This window comes from Lycorma delicatula, chromosome 2, assembly GCF_047948215.1.
Source record: "Lycorma delicatula isolate Av1 chromosome 2, ASM4794821v1, whole genome shotgun sequence".
Lineage (NCBI taxonomy): Eukaryota > Metazoa > Arthropoda > Insecta > Hemiptera > Fulgoridae > Lycorma > Lycorma delicatula.
Window position 1 is genome coordinate 93,300,940 of NC_134456.1, and position 18,871 is coordinate 93,319,810.

The 18,871-nt window shown below is 34.7% G+C and overlaps 1 protein-coding gene across 5 annotated transcripts in view; it reads right to left on the bottom strand.

The window, feature by feature from the left end:
• Ge-1 (Enhancer of mRNA-decapping protein 4 homolog Ge-1) overlaps window positions 1–18,871 on the bottom strand; it is a 153,944-nt gene that overhangs the window by 126,876 nt on the left and 8,197 nt on the right. For all 5 annotated transcript variants that reach the window (XM_075355780.1, XM_075355779.1, XM_075355778.1 and 2 more), the window contains exons 2-4: window positions 15,956–16,034; window positions 8,132–8,337; window positions 1,251–1,474 (exon numbers count right to left, since the gene is read on the bottom strand). In XM_075355780.1, coding sequence (XP_075211895.1) covers window positions 1,251–1,474; window positions 8,132–8,337; window positions 15,956–16,017 — 492 coding nt within the window. In that variant the 5' untranslated portion in view covers window positions 16,018–16,034. The remainder of the gene's footprint in view (window positions 1–1,250; window positions 1,475–8,131; window positions 8,338–15,955; window positions 16,035–18,871) is intronic.

The following is an 18,871-nucleotide window of genomic DNA, read 5'->3' on the forward strand; positions in this document are numbered from 1 at the left end:
TCTTATGGAACTTGCTCTTTCTTCCTGTTTAGTCTCCGGTAACTACTGTTTAGATAATTCTTCAGAGGATGAATGAGGATGATATGTATGAGTGTAAATGAAGTGTAGTCTTGTACATTCTCAGTTCGACCATTCCTGAGAACACCGGTATATCCACGATCTAGTATTCAAATCAGTGTAAAAATAACTGACTTTACTAGGACTTGAACGCTGTAACTCTCGACTTTCCAAATCAGCTGATTTGGGAAGACGCGTTAACCACTACACAAACCCGATGGGTTAATGGAACTTGCTAGATTTATTTAGATTGATAAAAAATTTCTCTCTCTTGGCTTTTTCCTATTATCAGATTTTGAAGTCTTTATTTTTATAATTATTTCTAAAGTATTTATTCAATAATTATAACAATACAGTAATTATTAACTTTTTACCAATATTTTTCAACTTTTCAACAAACAAATAATTATTTCAGTTTTCCATTTTTTATAGTTCTTTATTCTCTTCAAAATTATTTCTCATTTTATTTATATTCCCATCATATGTTCTTCTTTTTTTTGTAAACAATTAGAAATAAATTTTTACAAGTAGAAACTTCAGTAATATATAGATAAAACTTTACTCCTTAATTTGGGTCCCAAAAATTACAGTAGGGCTTCTTTTTATTTAAACAGCTAAAATCAGGGCAAAATCTTTTACTAGCCATAACTTGAAAACAAAGTGTCACCAAATTTATGTTTGTATGAACTTTTTTCATTATTTTCACCAGTTAAACCATGTCCTGAAAGTTTCTCTGTTTCTTCATGGGACATCCTGTACAATATAAAAAATTTACTACTGCCATTCCATTTTAATGTTCATTTGAACAATTTTGAAACTGATTATTTGAAGAATTTATTATCATTAAAAAAACAGCAAAATGCAACACTATTTTTTTTCCTGAGAGTTCTAAAAATACATGAAGTTCATTGACAATACAGATATCCATAGGTAGATCATAGGAACTGGGTAATTTGCAGGGAGCAAATCCCAGGATCCATGTTCCATGATCCTTTCTTGATTCTGATCACTGAAAACATAAAAAAGATATTTCTAATTTATTATAATCTCTCCAAGTTAAGATTCATAAAAAGTTTACCTAGGTTATTGGATCAAAGAAATACAAAAATCATGTGTTAGAATTTAAGAAAGATTACCCCAAAAAGAGACTAATGTCTCTCTGTATCATATAATGAATAACACGCAAAACTTACAGAAACTACATGAAGCAGAAGAGTACAAATGAGACCAGATGGTTTATTTTCCATAACCTGATGAACAAATAAATTTCCTGCTTGATCGACACAACCAAGCAATATCTCCTGCGGAATATATGCAAATGCAATGTCTTGCACCATACCATCCATACCCTTAATAAGAGCTCTATCTGATGTTTCTCTATTTAGTACCCTTACAACACCTGTGGTTTTTCCTGCAGCTACAAAATATAAAAAGTAAATATGTTAAATAAAAAAAAGCATACACAAACTAATGTTTTCCTACTTATATAATTACTTAAACAAATAATAATAATAATAATAAACAATAAATATAAGCTTTAGCTTACTTCACTCCAGCTCAATAGAACTCAGTGGATGTTCACTTCCACTTTAACTCATCTCTACTATTCTCGATTCTTTGCTGTCTCCTAACCTCTGGTCTCTGTTCACAAGCAGAGGTTTCCACTGTATTAAGTCTTTTTCAGTGCTATTTTTGAGCTGGTGGTCGAGTGTGTACCTTCCCCAGTTTTACAATCTTGCTGTCTGAGAATTGTTACAACGGTTTGCGCCCTTACTGTTAAGATGATTCGTACCCATTTTGCAGGGATTCAGAGGATTTGGCACACGATTTGTTTGAGCCCCCGCCTCATCTCAGTGAAAAGAGTGGCAACGACTCCTGGTCACAAGTCCCTGTTATGAGCAAAGGGGCCTTTACCCTTACTCCTGCTCATGCTCTTTTAGAGCAGGGGCCGTAATCTGTAACTGTGTGTTAAACTTTGATTTCACACATTTGATCCAGTAGTGGCAAGAGACCATTCAGGCAATTAGACATTCCATGGCGGTTAAGTGACTAAATGTGAAAATAGACTTGAGGAGAACACGTATGCCCCATATTTTAATCTATGATGTTGACCGTAACCTGACCGATGAAGATGTCTCGTTCCTCATTAGGGAGCAGAACACTGATTTGGATGAAGCCGCCTTCCGGCGGAACTGATTGTTGGTCTTTAAAACAGGTAGGCGTGACACCCAGAAATAGCACGGAGTCTTTGAGGTAAGTTCTGGTCTCTTTCAAAAATTTACATCTGCAAGCAGACTATTTATCAATTTAGGGTCCTGCCGAGTAAAAGAGTATTCGGATGTCCAAAGATGTTTCAAGTGCTTCAGAGATGGTCACAGAGCTAAATTTTGTAAGTTTGCCTTGGTGTGTGCCCATTGTGGCAAGGAGGGCCACAAGTGTGACAACTGTTTGCATAGATCCGAGACTCCAGCCTGTGCTAACTGTAAGAGGTTGCACAAGAATCATGAGCACCCAGTTGTTAGTAGGGAGTGTGGCTGTTACATAAGGGTCATTGCGCTGTACTTTAATTCCTTAGATGGTTAGGTTCGGTCAACTAAATGCCCAGGGTGCTTATGTAGTCCAGGTTGAGTTAGTAGAGATTGTAGAGAGATGGAGCCTCGATGTTGTCCTTCTACAGTACCCATATATAATTAGGGGTGATTTGCCAGGCTTTCACAGCTGTAAAACGTTTTGTGTAGGGCATACCTGTATGTCTGCTATTCTATACAGGAAGTCACTTGATAGTGTCTTTATTTTCTGATGTGCATCATGTTGTGGTCAGACTTGCCATTCGCAGACAGAACCTTACAGTTGTTAGTTCATATTTCCAATACAAGGATCCCAGTGAGGAACACCTAGCGAGATGGGACAGGATCCTTTGTATTGTGGGTAATGGTCCAATCCTTATTGGTGCTGATGTTAATGTGAAGTTGCTTTTCTGGTACAGTGGGATCACTGATCTTGTCGGTGGCCTAATGGACAGTTTCATTGCGCAGTACAATTTTGAGGTCTTCAATGTTGCAGACCAGTTGGCCACTTAAGAGCCTTTTCAGGTACAAATATTGACATCACCATTGGTGGGGACATCCCTAGCAGGATCCTTGACTGGTCTGTGGTCGACGACTGTCCTAGTGATCATCAGTTGATACTTTTTGAAATAGCGGATGAGCTGCGCGATGGCCATGAGGGGCACTTTAATGTTTACCAGGGGCATTTTCTACATAGGAGGGCGAAATTGGCTGAAATTTTCCTCTTTGTTGGAGTCCAGACTGGAGATTTTTTCTCGAGACCTTGACAGCCTGGCATTAAATGTCCTGGCAAAAAATTTCACTTCTGCGGTGGTGGTGATGACTGAAGCTGCCATTTGAGGCACTGGCCAGGAATGTATATCAGGTTGGTGGTCTCAGAATCTGACAGCATTAAAGCAGTCTGTGAACTGACTCAGAAGGGCTGCACAATGAGAGTGTGATCCCAATCGGTGTGCGGCCCTAACTGCAGAGCGAGAGCTAGGTGCTTTCATAGAATTAGGTCCTTGAAGTGTAATTCCTGGCGCTCCTTCGTTCAGGGGCAAGAGAATAGAGATCCATGGGGTGTTGTGTATAGATCCCTTGGACATAAGCGCAGGAAAGATGTCCTCTTGTCAGTCTTGTCAAACCGCAAGGGTGTAGTAATTGATAAGGACCGTGTCCTAAACATTTTGCTGAATGATTTGCTCCCGGATGACACTATGGTGGGTGAGGTTTCATACACTGGCGTGTCAGGCGGGTAGTCACGATTTCCAAGACCGACTTACAATCTTCTGAGATCATTAAGGTGGAAGTGCACCAGGTGATCTGTAGTATGGCATGGCACAAGGCCCCCAGATATGACTGTATCAAAGTGGAGCTCCTCATCCAAGCGCTTCCAGTAGTCCTTCTTGGTCCTCTAACTAGAATATATAAGTGGTTGCTCTTCACTCGCCACTTGGAGACTTGGTGTTGTTCAAAGGTGGTGACAAAGATCCTACTGTTAGTTCTTCTTACCGTCCATTAACGCTCTCGCCTGTGATTGGCAAGGTTTTTAAGAAGGTCCTATATTTGCATAATAATGTTATTGGCCACTGATCATTTGCTAATAGACAACCAGTATGGTTTCTGACTGGACAAGAGGACTGAGGATGCCACTAAGATGATTGATATAGCTTCCTCTAGTCCATGTAAATATGTATTAGGGATTTTTCTGGACATATCCGAGGCATTTAACAACTTACGGTGGCCCTCTGCCCTGTTTCAGATGCAGAAGCGTAAGTGTATATGAAATGAACTAGAAGTGCTAACAAGTTATTTCAGCCAACAGACCGTTTCCCTGCGTGATGTCGGCTTGGAGGTTCGTAAGACCTTAAGTAAAGGATGTCCTCAGGGCAGTGTTCTGAGTCCCCTTCTTGGATCATAGAATTTGATTTGATGTTGCATTTAAGGTTGCCATGTCATCGCTTATGCTGACAACACACTGCTACTGATTGAAGGGGATTTAAGTAACGAGATAGAATTCTGAGCTGCTCGTGCTTGTGAGACACTCCGACTGAGAAGTCTTCAACATAAGATGATTTTCAGCCCAGAGAAAACCACAATGATGTTGCTTGAGGGTCAATTGGCTGCTACCCGACAAATCCGGGTCCAGATGGCTGGTCTTCCCATTCGGTACGTTACTACTCAAAAATACCTGGGCATTATCCTTGATGACAATTTTCAGTTCAAGGAACACATACAGCATGTAGCAAAAAAGGCCACTGATGCTTTTTATGGAATCCGTAGTTCATTCATCCCGATTGGGGGTTGAATTACCGTACCATGTGTATCCTTGACAAAGCTGTCAGCAAAGCTATTATGCTTTATGCTGCACCTGTCCGGGCTCACCGCATGGCTTTTAGGTATTGCACGGATATTTTGATGCGGGCCCAGCGACTCTTCTTGCTGGCTGTTATAGAACAGTGTCGCAGGAGGCAGTCTGTGTTATGGCCAGAGTCAAACCAATGGATATCATGGCTAATGAGCGTAAGGAACACTACATTTCCAAGGTAAATAACCTATTGATGTCAGAATGAAAGCAGGAGATTGATGAAAGACTGGGGCCTTTCATCTTGGCAGATCAGGTGGGAAAAATCCCCCACAGGTTGCTACACGCACGGTATATTTCCTATAGTGTCTGATTTAGGTGTGATTGGATTGGTCTCTCCCAATCGGTATTCACACAGTTTCTCTCTGGGCATGGTTCCTTTCAAGAGAGTTTGACTAGGTTTTGTTTGGTGGATTCTAATCAATGCCCAGATTGTGGGACTGATGATACAGTGGACCACATCCTCTTTGTCTGTCCCCAATATGAGGTCAAATATTCACAAGCTCTTAGGGAACTTGAGAGCATACATTCCTTTCTGGAATTCCGTATTAACTGGATGATCTGCGAGGAGTGGTCTATTAGTGGCTGGTTTTCTTTGTGCCCTTGCGGTGTGTAGGTCTGCAGAGGGAGTTTAATATAAGTACTTGATTGTGGTAGGATCCAGGGTGGTGAGGGCATTAGATTAGGGCTTAGGTATTGGATTGGTTGGAAGTAGGCGCATTGGCATTGTGCCACGGTTATATTGGTATTGTTTGTGATTCGCTTTGGGGCTTCCGCTGGTGGGGGGTGGCCGCACCGCCGGTGTATGTTAACCCGTACAACCAGGGATGTGGCTTCCCTCCACTGGTGGCGGTAGTGATTGTTTCTTGGTAATGCCATGCGAGACACAATGATAGGACCGAGTGGGGGTACAGGGTTTGTCCCCGGCTCCTGCGTAGACTGGAATGAGGTTTCATTCCCTTTGTTAGGTGACCTAAATTGGTCGACTTAATTGGGTGTAGCTCTGAATTTCTATGTTGCATAAAACATAATTTTGATTGGTATGAGTGTTGCATTAATTTAACTTTAAACTCATTTGTTTTCCGAGGTAGTCACGAACAGTGTTGTCAAATCTTTACTAGATGCGGGGTTCACACTTCTGCAGTTTCGGTCAGTTAGTTTGAGGGTTGGATGTGAAGATGTCCATTTAAAGCCTATGTGAAGGCAAAATTCAATATGTATTTTACTGATGCAAATGTCTGCCAAGGCATTTACATCAGTGTCATCGCGACCGAGGCCTGGCTGATGACTGTGAGATGTAATCAGTTAGAAGGTCTAAAAGACGACCTCCAATAAAGCCCCTCAGGGCTTGGAATAGAGGGGGTGATGAGGCGACCAGTAACATCACAAGGTGGATGTCTTCCCCCTATGGGGGTTGGGATGTCTCCTACCAGTGGAACAGAAGGGGTGGTGCAGCAACCGGTAACATCACAAGGTGGGGGTCTCCCCCTACAGGGTTGGGATGTCTCCTACTAGTTTTGCATACGTAAAATCTTCAAAACACCCTGAGATTATTTCCTTCCATTTCTCTTTTCCTCGACTGTTCTCTTCATCATTAACTGTTGTATTCTTGCTTCCATCAATCTCTGTGCATATCAAAACTAAAATATTATCCAGATTTAATGAAGCAGACATCTTCATTATCAAGAAAACCCAACATCTCATTATTGTTTCTTAATCTCTACTTCTGCATTAATCTTAATGGTCCTAGAATCCTTCTCCATCATTTTAAATAACCTCAGTGCGTTCTTATCCTTCACACACATCATGTTGCGTCTAAAATCAGCTTGAAGTTGTAACTGACACTACTGTCATACTATGAATGTAAATCAGTAAATCCAATATTATTTTCACTGTAAGTACAGACATTTATTAATCTATAAATTATTTTAATACAAAACTGTTCTTCTGATTAAATACCTCTATGATGTCATTAAAGCAGTGAATTCTTAACAGTATAATTTTTTTCAGATTTTTGAGGAAACTGTGTAAAAAAAAAATAAAAAACAGAGGTACAATTCTTTACAGCTTTTTCTCTAGTAGCATCAAAATGGCAATCATTTTTTTTTCTTTGATAGCCAAAGGTCATCTGGAGAGTATATGGCTTATTTTTTAACATTTAGATCTTATTTTAACCAAAAATTCATAAAATTTTTACAATGTGAGAATAAAGAACACATTGCTCAAGGAAATTAAAAAATAATACTTCCTCTAGGAATGCCAAAAAAATAGCAATGCTACACCAAGTTTTAAATCCTATATTGACTACTTTTACAACAATTTCTTTAAAAAAAATCCAATCAAGCACTTATGACATGAGTGTCATCATAAAAATAAAATTAAGAAAGTTACTTTGTTATGGTAACAAATTTTCAGATAAATTTTATATGCATTATAATGTAAAATAATAATGTCTAAAATTGTTTGCTCGCTTTTATTTCCTCCACTAAATGTAATAAATATTATTAAATAATAAAAGTAAATTAATAAAAATTATCAGCTTGCATTACGGTGTACAAGCGTAGTGCCAGGTTAATTATCTGCAATAACTCAATTGTTTGTAAATGGATATTTACAAATTATATATATTTATAAATGCTTAATAAATTATGTATAAGTAAAAATTTGATCAAACAAATAATTACAAAGATACTGAAGATGGCCGCCATTTTGAAATTTGTTTAGGTGGCATTTTTAAAATCTTTTATTTTGTAGAACAAGCCACTACTAGTCTTAGATCTGCCAAATTTAATTAAACAAGGTTTACTAATTAATAATTTTTTTGTTAAATAATACAAAATGATATGAACATTTTTATCATTTTGGTGTCATGAATCAGTTCCTGAAGTACAGCTAATACATCCCGGAACATTCCATATAACCCATACTACCCTGAAGGTACACAATTTATAAGGGTATTCTTTAAATAAGGTTTATTCTTTATTAGGGCTGTATAAAATTGTTTAAAACATTTTATACAGCCCACTTATAACTCCTTAAAATAATAATAGGCAACGCACGCAATCAATTGGTTACAACTAACTAATGACAATGATTTTAATAACTGAAGTGATAATAAATTTAGTACTGCACATTGAACTAAGAATAAAATAGTAAATACCTTTAATTCCATACGCTAAATATTTTCCAGCCATATGAACAGCAAGAAGCTGTCCAGTATAAAATCGTTCTTCCCATGTGTAATCGACTACATTCTGCAACTTCACTTTTGAACTTCCAGTACTGTGGTCACCAGCACTAGGTATTATTGTAACATCAGTATCACATATTTCAACTGTATGACTGTCATCACTTCCTTGAAACTCTCTATGAAAAAATATTATTAATGTAGCTGGAATGTCAAATGGAATGATGGACAAAACATTTAGTACAAGAAGAATTACGTAAAACTCATTGCTCAATATGACAATTTTATACTTTATTTTCCAAACATATAGTAGTAAAATACTATTATTTAGGCTGGTGATGAAAAATAGTCATTTACATAATCTAACAATAGAAATACCAGTCATTGCTTTTCATTTTACAGAATACATTATTTTTTTTTTGGAGCAATAATTAATTTTACACTTAAACAATACTTGCAAGGGGTGGCTGAAATGTAATACACAGTTGCTTGTAACTCCCAAATGGAGACATTTTTTTTTGTTTGCTTGGCATTTCTCTTGCCATCACCTTAATCAGTCACCCTGAAGCATAAGACCGAATGTCTGTGCCACAAACGGCTACGAGCCACAAAACAGTTTAGCGACCAGTGTCCTAACTAGCTTCTAGAGCTAACCTAAAAGTGTGAGCGGAATAAGCATGGTACCATACACCACTCGCTTGCATGTCCCACAGCCCACTTGTCATATTTCACAAAAATGGGTAGATGCACCCTGTCAATTACTAAAACATATATGATTATCAATAATTAATTTATCTCATCAAAGACAGAAATTCACTGCCACGCCTAGGCCGCTGAATGCCAGCAAGTACCTGTCCACCATTAAAGCGCTTGGAGCCTTAATTTGGCTGGTAGCCAGCCATATCTCTCGGTTAGCAGTACCCTTTTCCCTTTTCCTTTAGGTAGGTTTTGCCTTTTCCCTTAGGTAAACTGCTGATGCTAGTTGAACAATGCAACCACATCAAGGAACTCCCACACGGTTTGACAATGCGGCTCTTGCCACATTGACTTGCCCCTTGTGAGTGGCCAATTTTCCCCCTTGATCTCTAAGTTCCAGGGTAGCCTAAGTTCTGGTCCCTCAAGAACTGGACACTCAAACATCATGTGTTTGTTTGACTGGACCTCCTGCAAACGCACAGCTCAACAGCTGCCAGGTGGAACTGAACAAATATTGATTTAAATTTACAAGGTTGGAGAGCACTTGGGCTCCTGTTGCCCTTAAAAATGAAGGAGAGGCATACCATCCCCCAGATCCTGTATAAATCGATACAAGGACCTTCCCTTAGTCGTGGCGTGCCATTTTTGCTGCTATGCTTCCATCATGAGGCTGTAAAGCCTCCTCCGCGTGCAGAAGATGGGCAATTGTTCAAAATTTAGAGATCATTAAGATCACCGTTCCACTCCCATAAAGGTCCGGCTCAAAACCACATCCTAAATACCTCGGCCTCCCTGCCTCTTTGCAATTTCCACATAACCGCACGAACTTTCACCACTATTGGGAAAGCCTTTCCCAATACAGTGGTAGCCTCGTAGGAGGTTGTTTTAAAAACACCAGTGCATACAATTAAGGCTCTGCGCTGGGTACTCCTTAAATTTTAAATAAGTGCTTGATTTCTTTCCAACCTATGCACCCAAATCTCTATCTATCTCTATCTCCCATTGCATCCCAATGCATTTCAGACATTCCCCATAGAATATACAGACAGGCATTACATGAAAATATTCATTTTTTATTTACAAGAAAAAATAAAAATATACATTATAAATGAACATTAGGTTCTAACTATCAACCAAACAGTTTTATAATACATATAAAACCATTTTATTGTAAACGCTTCCTTTCAAGAACACTTTCATTCTTCACATACTCAGCTGACCCTCAAAACCTTATCTTCTACAGCCACACTTCAAAAGCTTTCAACTGATATCTCAGATATTCCACTGATATCTCGGAGCATGACCAAGCTTCCATACTCTACAGAAGTACCAAAAAAAAAGTATTTACTAGTATATATTCCAACTTACGGCATGTACTTCAAAGAAATTTTTTATTTTTTAAAATGTTGCAGTAGCTTATTCTATCCGATGGAAAATCAATAAAGAAGGACAAATACATTACTTTAATAAAACTAATGAGGAAAAAACAGCTGCGTAGAAAGTGTCCTGGCCTAATATTTGGACTAAGTAAACAAAAGAAACAATTGCACACAAAATTAATCAAAAATCCTTCAACCACCTGCTTTTTCATTATCTCAAAAAAAAATAATACAAATCATAATATACTGACCATAAAACTTGATTTCAGTGACTGTATAGTACAAATAAATGAATTTAATGTAGCAAATAAAGAAATACAAATTATTAGAAAACTAGTTAGCATTTAATGATTTAACAGGTAATCAAGTGGAAAATGTTGGCAATAACAGTAAACTCCTAGTTGTAAAGCATGAATCTTATTTAATATGTTTAAATTAGATTTAAACATTGTGAAAATCGAAACCAAATGACTCCTGTACATTCGATTAAATCAAACCAAGTTGCATTCCGAAGAATACATACATTTACATGAAGCAGTTGTTAATGACGGCTATGTGAATCTCAATGAATTGGGAAAAATGGTCATACTACTGCCACATTTACAGGTAGTCCACGGCACATGCATGAATACACACAAGATGCAATGACGTATATTAGCACATATGGCCACCCAAATTTGTTTATTACATTCACATACAATCCTACGTGAGATGAAATAAAAGAACTTATGTTAACTAGACAATCATCACAGAATCGTCATGATATTTCCACGCAAGTGTTCAAACAAAAATTGAAGTCTTTAATGGGTTTAACTGTCAAGCACCATGTTTTTCAGGAGACACTGTTGGATGTATTCCACTGAATGGCAAAAAAGAGAATTGCCACATGCACACATTTTGATTTGGTTGATCAAAAAAATCACACCAGATCAAATTGATGAAGTCATCTCAGCAGAAATACCAGATGTCAACATTGATCCAGACTATTTGAAGTCATCACCAAAAACATGATTCACTGTCCATGTGGCTTACTCAACAATTCACCATGCACGTCTGATGGAAATGCATGAAACGATACCCAAGAGACTTACTTGCAGAGACTATCACTGGCAATGATGGATATACACCGTTTCGTTGATGATCAACTGAAGATGGCGGCAAATCCATCACTTTAAGAATACAAAACAATGATGTTGAAGTCTATATAATCATTGGGTTGTACTGTATTCACAGTTATTCACAAAAATATACAAAGCACACATCAATGTCAAGTACTGCAATTTTGTGAAATAGATCAAGTACAATTGCAAACATGTCAACAAAAAAGCAATATTGAATTTTTGGAGTGAGAAATGCAACTATAACTATCGATGAAATTGATCATATCAACTGGGTCACTACATTAGTAGCAATGAAGCAATATGGCACGTTTTATCATTTCCAGTCTATGAAAAACATCCAACAGTTGTTCATTTGGCAATGCAACTTGAAAACGGACAACATGTGTACTTCACATGCAAGAATGTGTAATGCACATGCAAGAGCACTGTCACCACTGCCGACAATGTTAACTGCACTTTTCTCATTGTGCAGGGATGATATGTTTGCAAAGATGCTACTTTACTCTGAAGTGCCAACATACTACACATGGAATGCATCAGCGGAAAAGTTTCAACATCGCAAACAAGGTAAAGCATTTGAAGGACATCCCAATTTATATTCGACTGATGTGTTAGGCTGTCTGTATACTGTTCACCCATAGAATGTTGAATGCTTTTATTTGCGATTACTGTTAATTAATGTATGTGGACCGACATCCTTCCAAGAACTGAGAACAGTAAATGGTCAAGTATGTGCAATTTATCGTGAAGCTTGTCAAAAATTAAACCTTGGAAATGATACAAATTGGGACAATTCAATCGATAATGCATCGAATATAACTTAACCACAGCAAATACACACATTATTTGCAATCAAACACACTTGGAATGTGTTTCCCATCCAATCCAAAATATCTTTGGGAAAAATACAAAGACTACATGAGTGAAGACATCCTACATTGTTGTGTGTGCAACAACTCAAAATCTGGACATTCAACTCACACCAAACGTATGTAATGAGGCACTGGTTTCGATTGAGGACATATGTTTGGCAATCGCTAACAAAGCACTGGTACAATTGGGAATGACTGCGCTGAATTAATCTACAAACAACCATTTCGATCATGATTTGCCACAAGAAACACACTTCAATGTCAACAAATTGCGTACATTTGTTCAAACAAATCTTCCGAAACTGGTTCCAGAGCAACGCATAGCATATGACAGAATTATGCATGTAATTACAAGCCAAAGCGGCGGATATCCTAGATGTGTCCAGAGGCACAGATAAAACTTCTCTCATTTCACTTATTTTGAAACATATGATCACGAAAAAATATTGCACTGGCAATCACATCATCTGGAATTGCGATAACTCTTTTGGATGGTGGCCAAACAGTGCATTCAGTACTGAAATTACTGTTGAATATGTAAATCACTGAGACACCAACATGCAATATCAACAAAAATTCTGGAATGGGTAAATTACTCAAATCATGTCAACTCATTATATGGGACGAATGTACTATATAGCACACAAAAAAGCATTAGAAGCGCTTCATCAAACACTAAAAGATTTGAGAGAGAATGAACAGCTCTTTGGTGCCGTACTCATTTTATTGTCTGGTGATTTTCAACAAACTCTACCAGTTACGGCCTATAACACATTCAACACCCACTAATGAACTTAATGCATGTCTCATATCATCAGTTTTATGGCGACATGTACAAAAACTGACTTTGAAGACCAATATGCATACATACCTACAACATGATGCATTTGCTGAATGTTTCACAAAACAATTATTGGATATTGGGAAAATGACAATCAATGAATTGACAAAATGTATCACATTGCCAACAAACTTGTATAAAATTATGGCAACCACAGATGAATTGGTTCACAAAGTTTTCCCAAATACTGCACAGAATTACAAAAATCATCAGTGGCTCAGTGCATGTGCTATATTAGCAGCCAAAAATAATGATGTCAATGCCATCAATTGCAGTATTCAAAATGAAATATCAGGCCAAGCAACAATGTATAAGTCAACTGACACTGTAATTAATCAAGATGAAGTTGTCAATTATGTAACTGAATTCTTGATTTCCCAGGATGCCAATGCACATTTTAACATTGAAAATTGGTGTGCCTATCATTCTTCTCCAAAATATCAATCCACCACGACTTTACAACAGTACCAGGCTTTCAGTGAAAAAGATAATGAAAAATATCATCAAAGCTACAATTTTAAATGGAATATTTAAAGAAAATGTATTGTTGCCACGCATCCCACTGATTCAGACACAAATATGCCATTCAAATTCAAATGTTTGCAGTTTCAGATGCAACTTGCATTTGCAATGACCACCAACAAAGCACAGGGACAATCGCTACAAGTGTGTGGACTAAATTTGGAAAATCTATGCTTCTCACATGAACAGCTGTATGTGGCCTGTTCATGCATCAGAAAACCTGATTTATTCATTTACACACCAGACGGAAGAAATAAAAAATATTGTGTATCCAAAAGCACTTCAATAAACAGAATTAAAACACAAACACTTTCTTTCTTTAAGTGGCATTGCAACACATGCCGGGCATTAGACAGTGAAATAATAAAACAATACTTCAATTTCATGCTGTTATGCACAAGCTTCATTATTAAAAAAAAACAAATAATTAAATCTAAAACTACACACATATTACTTTTCTATTTATCAGTAGAGGAATTGGAAAAATAAATACAAAGTGAAATTTTTTTCATCAATTTCTGTATGTTTACTTGTAACTTACAAGATTGAAATGTACAGCAGGTTTAAATTTTTTATTTTTTACAAACAGTTCTTGAGCAATTCTCTTTGATAATTAACTACAACATACTGCTTACTTTATTTTCAGCATCCTGTTACTTATAATAATGTGACAAAAGAAAAACATAAACATCCAAATAAAAAGAAAGAAAGAGTTATGAAATAATGTTTTCCCATTTTCATCTGTATACTGAAGCTACAATTATATAGACTATTTAAAGAAAAATGACAAAAGTCAGAAACTTTATTTATTCAATAAAGAAACATAGATAAATTTTATACCAGTGCACTGCACTGCTGACATTTTAATTCAAATGAAATTAAGTTAATAAAAATATATAAATAAATGCAGATAGTGAACTGAAATTGAGAATGGTACTGATAATGAAAATATAAACTTGTGGTTTGTCTTTGGGCCAACATAGTTTTCAGTATAATTTAAAGATATTCATCCCACAAAATTAAAATTATTTATTTTTAAAATCTGATACAGCCAATCTCTGGTGGAGTAATAGCATCTCAGCCTTTCATCCAGAAGTCCCAGGTTTGAATCCCACTCAGATAGCATTTCTCATACATTAGCGTATGAAAAATGTCCATTTTCATAGGACAAAATGATCAAAGCAATCTATGTAAAAACTGTCTTTACATCTACAATTAGTTCTTTTATTGTTTTTAATCTATATTAATAAAAATAGGTTTTATTATTCTATAATTTTCAATAGACTAATTAAAAATAGGCTGTACATAAATGAAAAATGTTTTAACATTTGAAATAACTGCTAATACTTTATAGCACTAATATTGTTTCAATGTTTCTAAGCTTTAAGATCTCACATTTTCGCCAAAATTTGTGTTGATATGTTGGTCAAGGTTCAGATTGACAAGCTAACCAAAGTCTCTAATGCGCTTTAACACTTATCTGTTATGATGTATCTACCTCCTCATCACTCAGCAAAAATTTATTTTATGGATTTTATAACTTCATCCTCATTTAATAGTGGAAAGCCAGTAGCATCAGTATCAATTTTTCTAGCTATTCTTTTCAGTCTTCCTAACGACAATTTTAAAACAGGATTTTTTTTATAAATAATTCATCAGATAAGCTTGAAGGATTGTGGGTGGAAATATGATAAAAAGTATTGTATTTGATAATTTGTTTAAAATTCCTCTACAAAAGGCCACATAAGTTGTTCCATGAGTTTTATAAATTAAACATAGTAAACAATTAAGGTCTTGATTCATTAATAAACAAATATACTTTCACTTTTTTCGTACTTTTCACAAAGTTATTCAGTTTTTTTTTTACAAAATCCAATAATAACTTTTTAATAGATTTCATTTTTTATAACCCAGTATATACCTTTAGCACAAAATTTAAACTGAACATTTAATTTTTGATAAGTTTGAGTAATATTATTATAAATAATATTCTAATAATTCACGTCATACAATATATTTTAACAATTTAATCAACTAGTTATTTTTAGTGTTTTATGATCTATTTAAATTTTTTTTCAAGTATAAAACTATTTATAAATTGGCCTTTAGAAAAAAAATCAACTAAACACAAATAAGTTCTACACTAAAATAGAGGGAATCTTATATTATGCTCAAAGTAGAATAATGAGTTTAACAATATGTATGAACCTCACTGATTAAAAATTAAATCTAGATACCAATTCTCATTATAAAACTTTTTTAATGTGAATAAGCTACAACTAAAAACTATATTTAAAAAATAATAATAACAAAAATAAAAAAGGTTCAAATTAACAAATCTTAATTAAAATTTCATCAAAACTTACATCTTTTGGTACTTAGGAGATTGCTCCTGATCAACTATTGCTTGCATAGTGCTTGTTTGCATTCATACAATTATTAAACCTGAAAAAAAATAAATAAACATATGAAGTAAATAATGTATCAAATTTCATTAAATTTATATACATTATAATTTTGACCTTTACATAGAATTTGTAAATATTGTAAACTAGAATCTGCTTTTGGTAAAGCTTAAAAAAATACTTTAAATATATATTAAGATGAAAAAATATATTTTTTTTTAAAGAATTAAAATTGAATGGACATTTAACTATGTCAAGCAGGATCAGTGACTAATTTTAAGACTAGACATACCCTAAAATTTAGTCCAAAAATAAACATAGCTTTCTAAAAATAGTTAAGTTTTTAATTAAAACAAATCATCCCAATATGAAACAATCTATTAAATAAAACCCTAAAATAAATTTTAATGAATTATATCATAAAAAACAAATGAAGTTAAGGCATAATTTATAATTATAATTTTTTAATGAAACTCAATTTAAATGAATGACTAATGATAATTTAACACATTACTGCCAGGTTGCCTACAAAAAATTAGCCGCAATTGCCTTTAATTAAATATATTATAATTAATTTATTTTAACGAATTGCAACCATATTTTATGTTAAGTAAATTAACATCATTTGAAAGAAAATGCCAATCTCCAAGTTGCCAGGTGTAAACAGGTATGTTAATTTTAATTATTTACAGTCATCATGTTTTTAAAAAAAACTGAAGTTTAATTTCTTCTGTACATGACAGTCATACTGCGTCTTTATTTACAACATGAAGCAGCGCACGCATTCCTTCTCTCTTGTTCACACTCGTCCAGACTGAAAGTAATTAGTTCAAATAATGGCAACTACTACTTGCGGCCATTTTTTTATGGGCAACCATGTGTTTATTCGTGTACAGAAAAAATTGAACTTCAATTTTGTACATAATGTTTTTGAAAAACACAATGAGCGTAAATAATTAACAATAACATACCTGTTTACACCTGGCAACTTGGGAGGTTGCAGCTGATTGAACACTGGTAACCATTTTTTTTTTTACATTCTTCTCATCATTTTCTTTTAAATGACATTTAATTCGCTTAAAAAAAATATAGTTGCAATTCATTAAAATAGATTAATTACAATATATTGAATTAAAGTTAATTGTGGTTAATTTTTTCTAAGCAACCCGGCAGTAATGTATTAAATTATCATTAATCATTCATTTAAATAGAATTTTATTAAAAAAAACAGATACCTGCTGAAACAGCTATCGGATCTTGCATCAGTTAGTTGTTGTGAATCAACAACTAAATTAATATAGTTACCTGGCAGCATTATGCAATTTGTTTTTCAATAAATCATAATCAGAATACTAGTACTACTATTTACTGTTAACATCAAAAGCAATATTGTAAAAAGAAAGAACAAAAGAGAAAAAATAAACAGAAGGAATTTCAATAGCTGCACTAATTTCATATTAATGAAATTACCTGAATAAAGGTGTTTCCATTTAAATTCATCTGCATATTAAATAATTATGCAGCAAATAATTATAATTATACAGTAAGAAATAAGATACTACTAAAATAATTACAACTACTGAACCCTCTCCACTACCACTCTTTTTCTTCATCTCTTTATCAGATAGGTACATGTGCAAAATATTAGCCTCTACCCAGGCTCCTTCTATGATGCCGTTCCGGCATCTTGAAATACCAACAAGGCAGATTATTATTTCATTGTGGCTCGTGTTGAGGCTACTCTCCTATAGAATAGTTCAGAAAAAAAAGAGAGAGTGAGTGAGAAAGAGAGAGGATGGGCAAGAGAGGAATATCTTGTTAGGTAGTCAGATTTGTTATTTTTATTTTAAATCTTAACTTAATTTAAAGAGAAAGTAATATTTTATAAGTACATATAATTTAATTAAGCATTAAAAGCTGAGTGAATTCAGTTCATCTTCAAATTGAGCAAGGTATTGATGAGAAAATGCTTAAAAGAAAATTTCATAAAAAATCAGAAGTTCAGGAACTATTGAGTAAACTGTGTGGATTATCACAAATATTGATTACATAGAGTTTACTCATTCACCGAGTAACAGAAAATACATATGACTAAAAAAAAAAAAATATTTCAAGTTGCCAAGCAATCTCCACCTTCATAACACAAGCCTTACAAAGAATGGGTTCACTCCTACAAAACTGGATTATAAATTACACTGAAAAAAATACAGGATTTTTAGGTCTTATGTGTATAATGAGAATCTGTAATTATTACTGTTTCTATGTGATTATTCCAGTTATATACAAAAATATGTCTATTCCTTAATTATTAGACTCGCCTATTAAAACTGCTAGTATTGTGGTGCACTGTTACTGGTTGACCAATCATCTAAATTATCATAATTGTTTGCTATGAGTTCTTCAATGAACCTACAATATATTGTACTATTGGTATCACTTCAATCATGCTGTACCAACTTCATTTGCATAAATGTACGAGTAGGATAATCCATATTCATTCCTACATGATGTCAATGTTATTAGTCAGAACTTTCTTATGGTTTGCTTTTACTCCTGCTGCATATTTCTTAACTTGTTCAAGAGCCTCTTTAGAACTGCCACTCCTGATTCCAGCCTTTAACTCAATAGAAATTGACACAAAGTTTGGAGATCTATCAATGTAATCTATTAATATATTATCTGTATAACCTTCAATAGCAAATTGCTCTAAATAAATACAGTATGTATTTTCATAATATCTAAAATTATTAAATATCTGTTATAAATCCATGTTGAACTGCTTCTCATGCAGAGTCTAATCTTCATGATATTGACCTACCTGATAACAGTTTTTGCACCATATAATATCATTTTGTACAATTGTTATCTAATATCTAC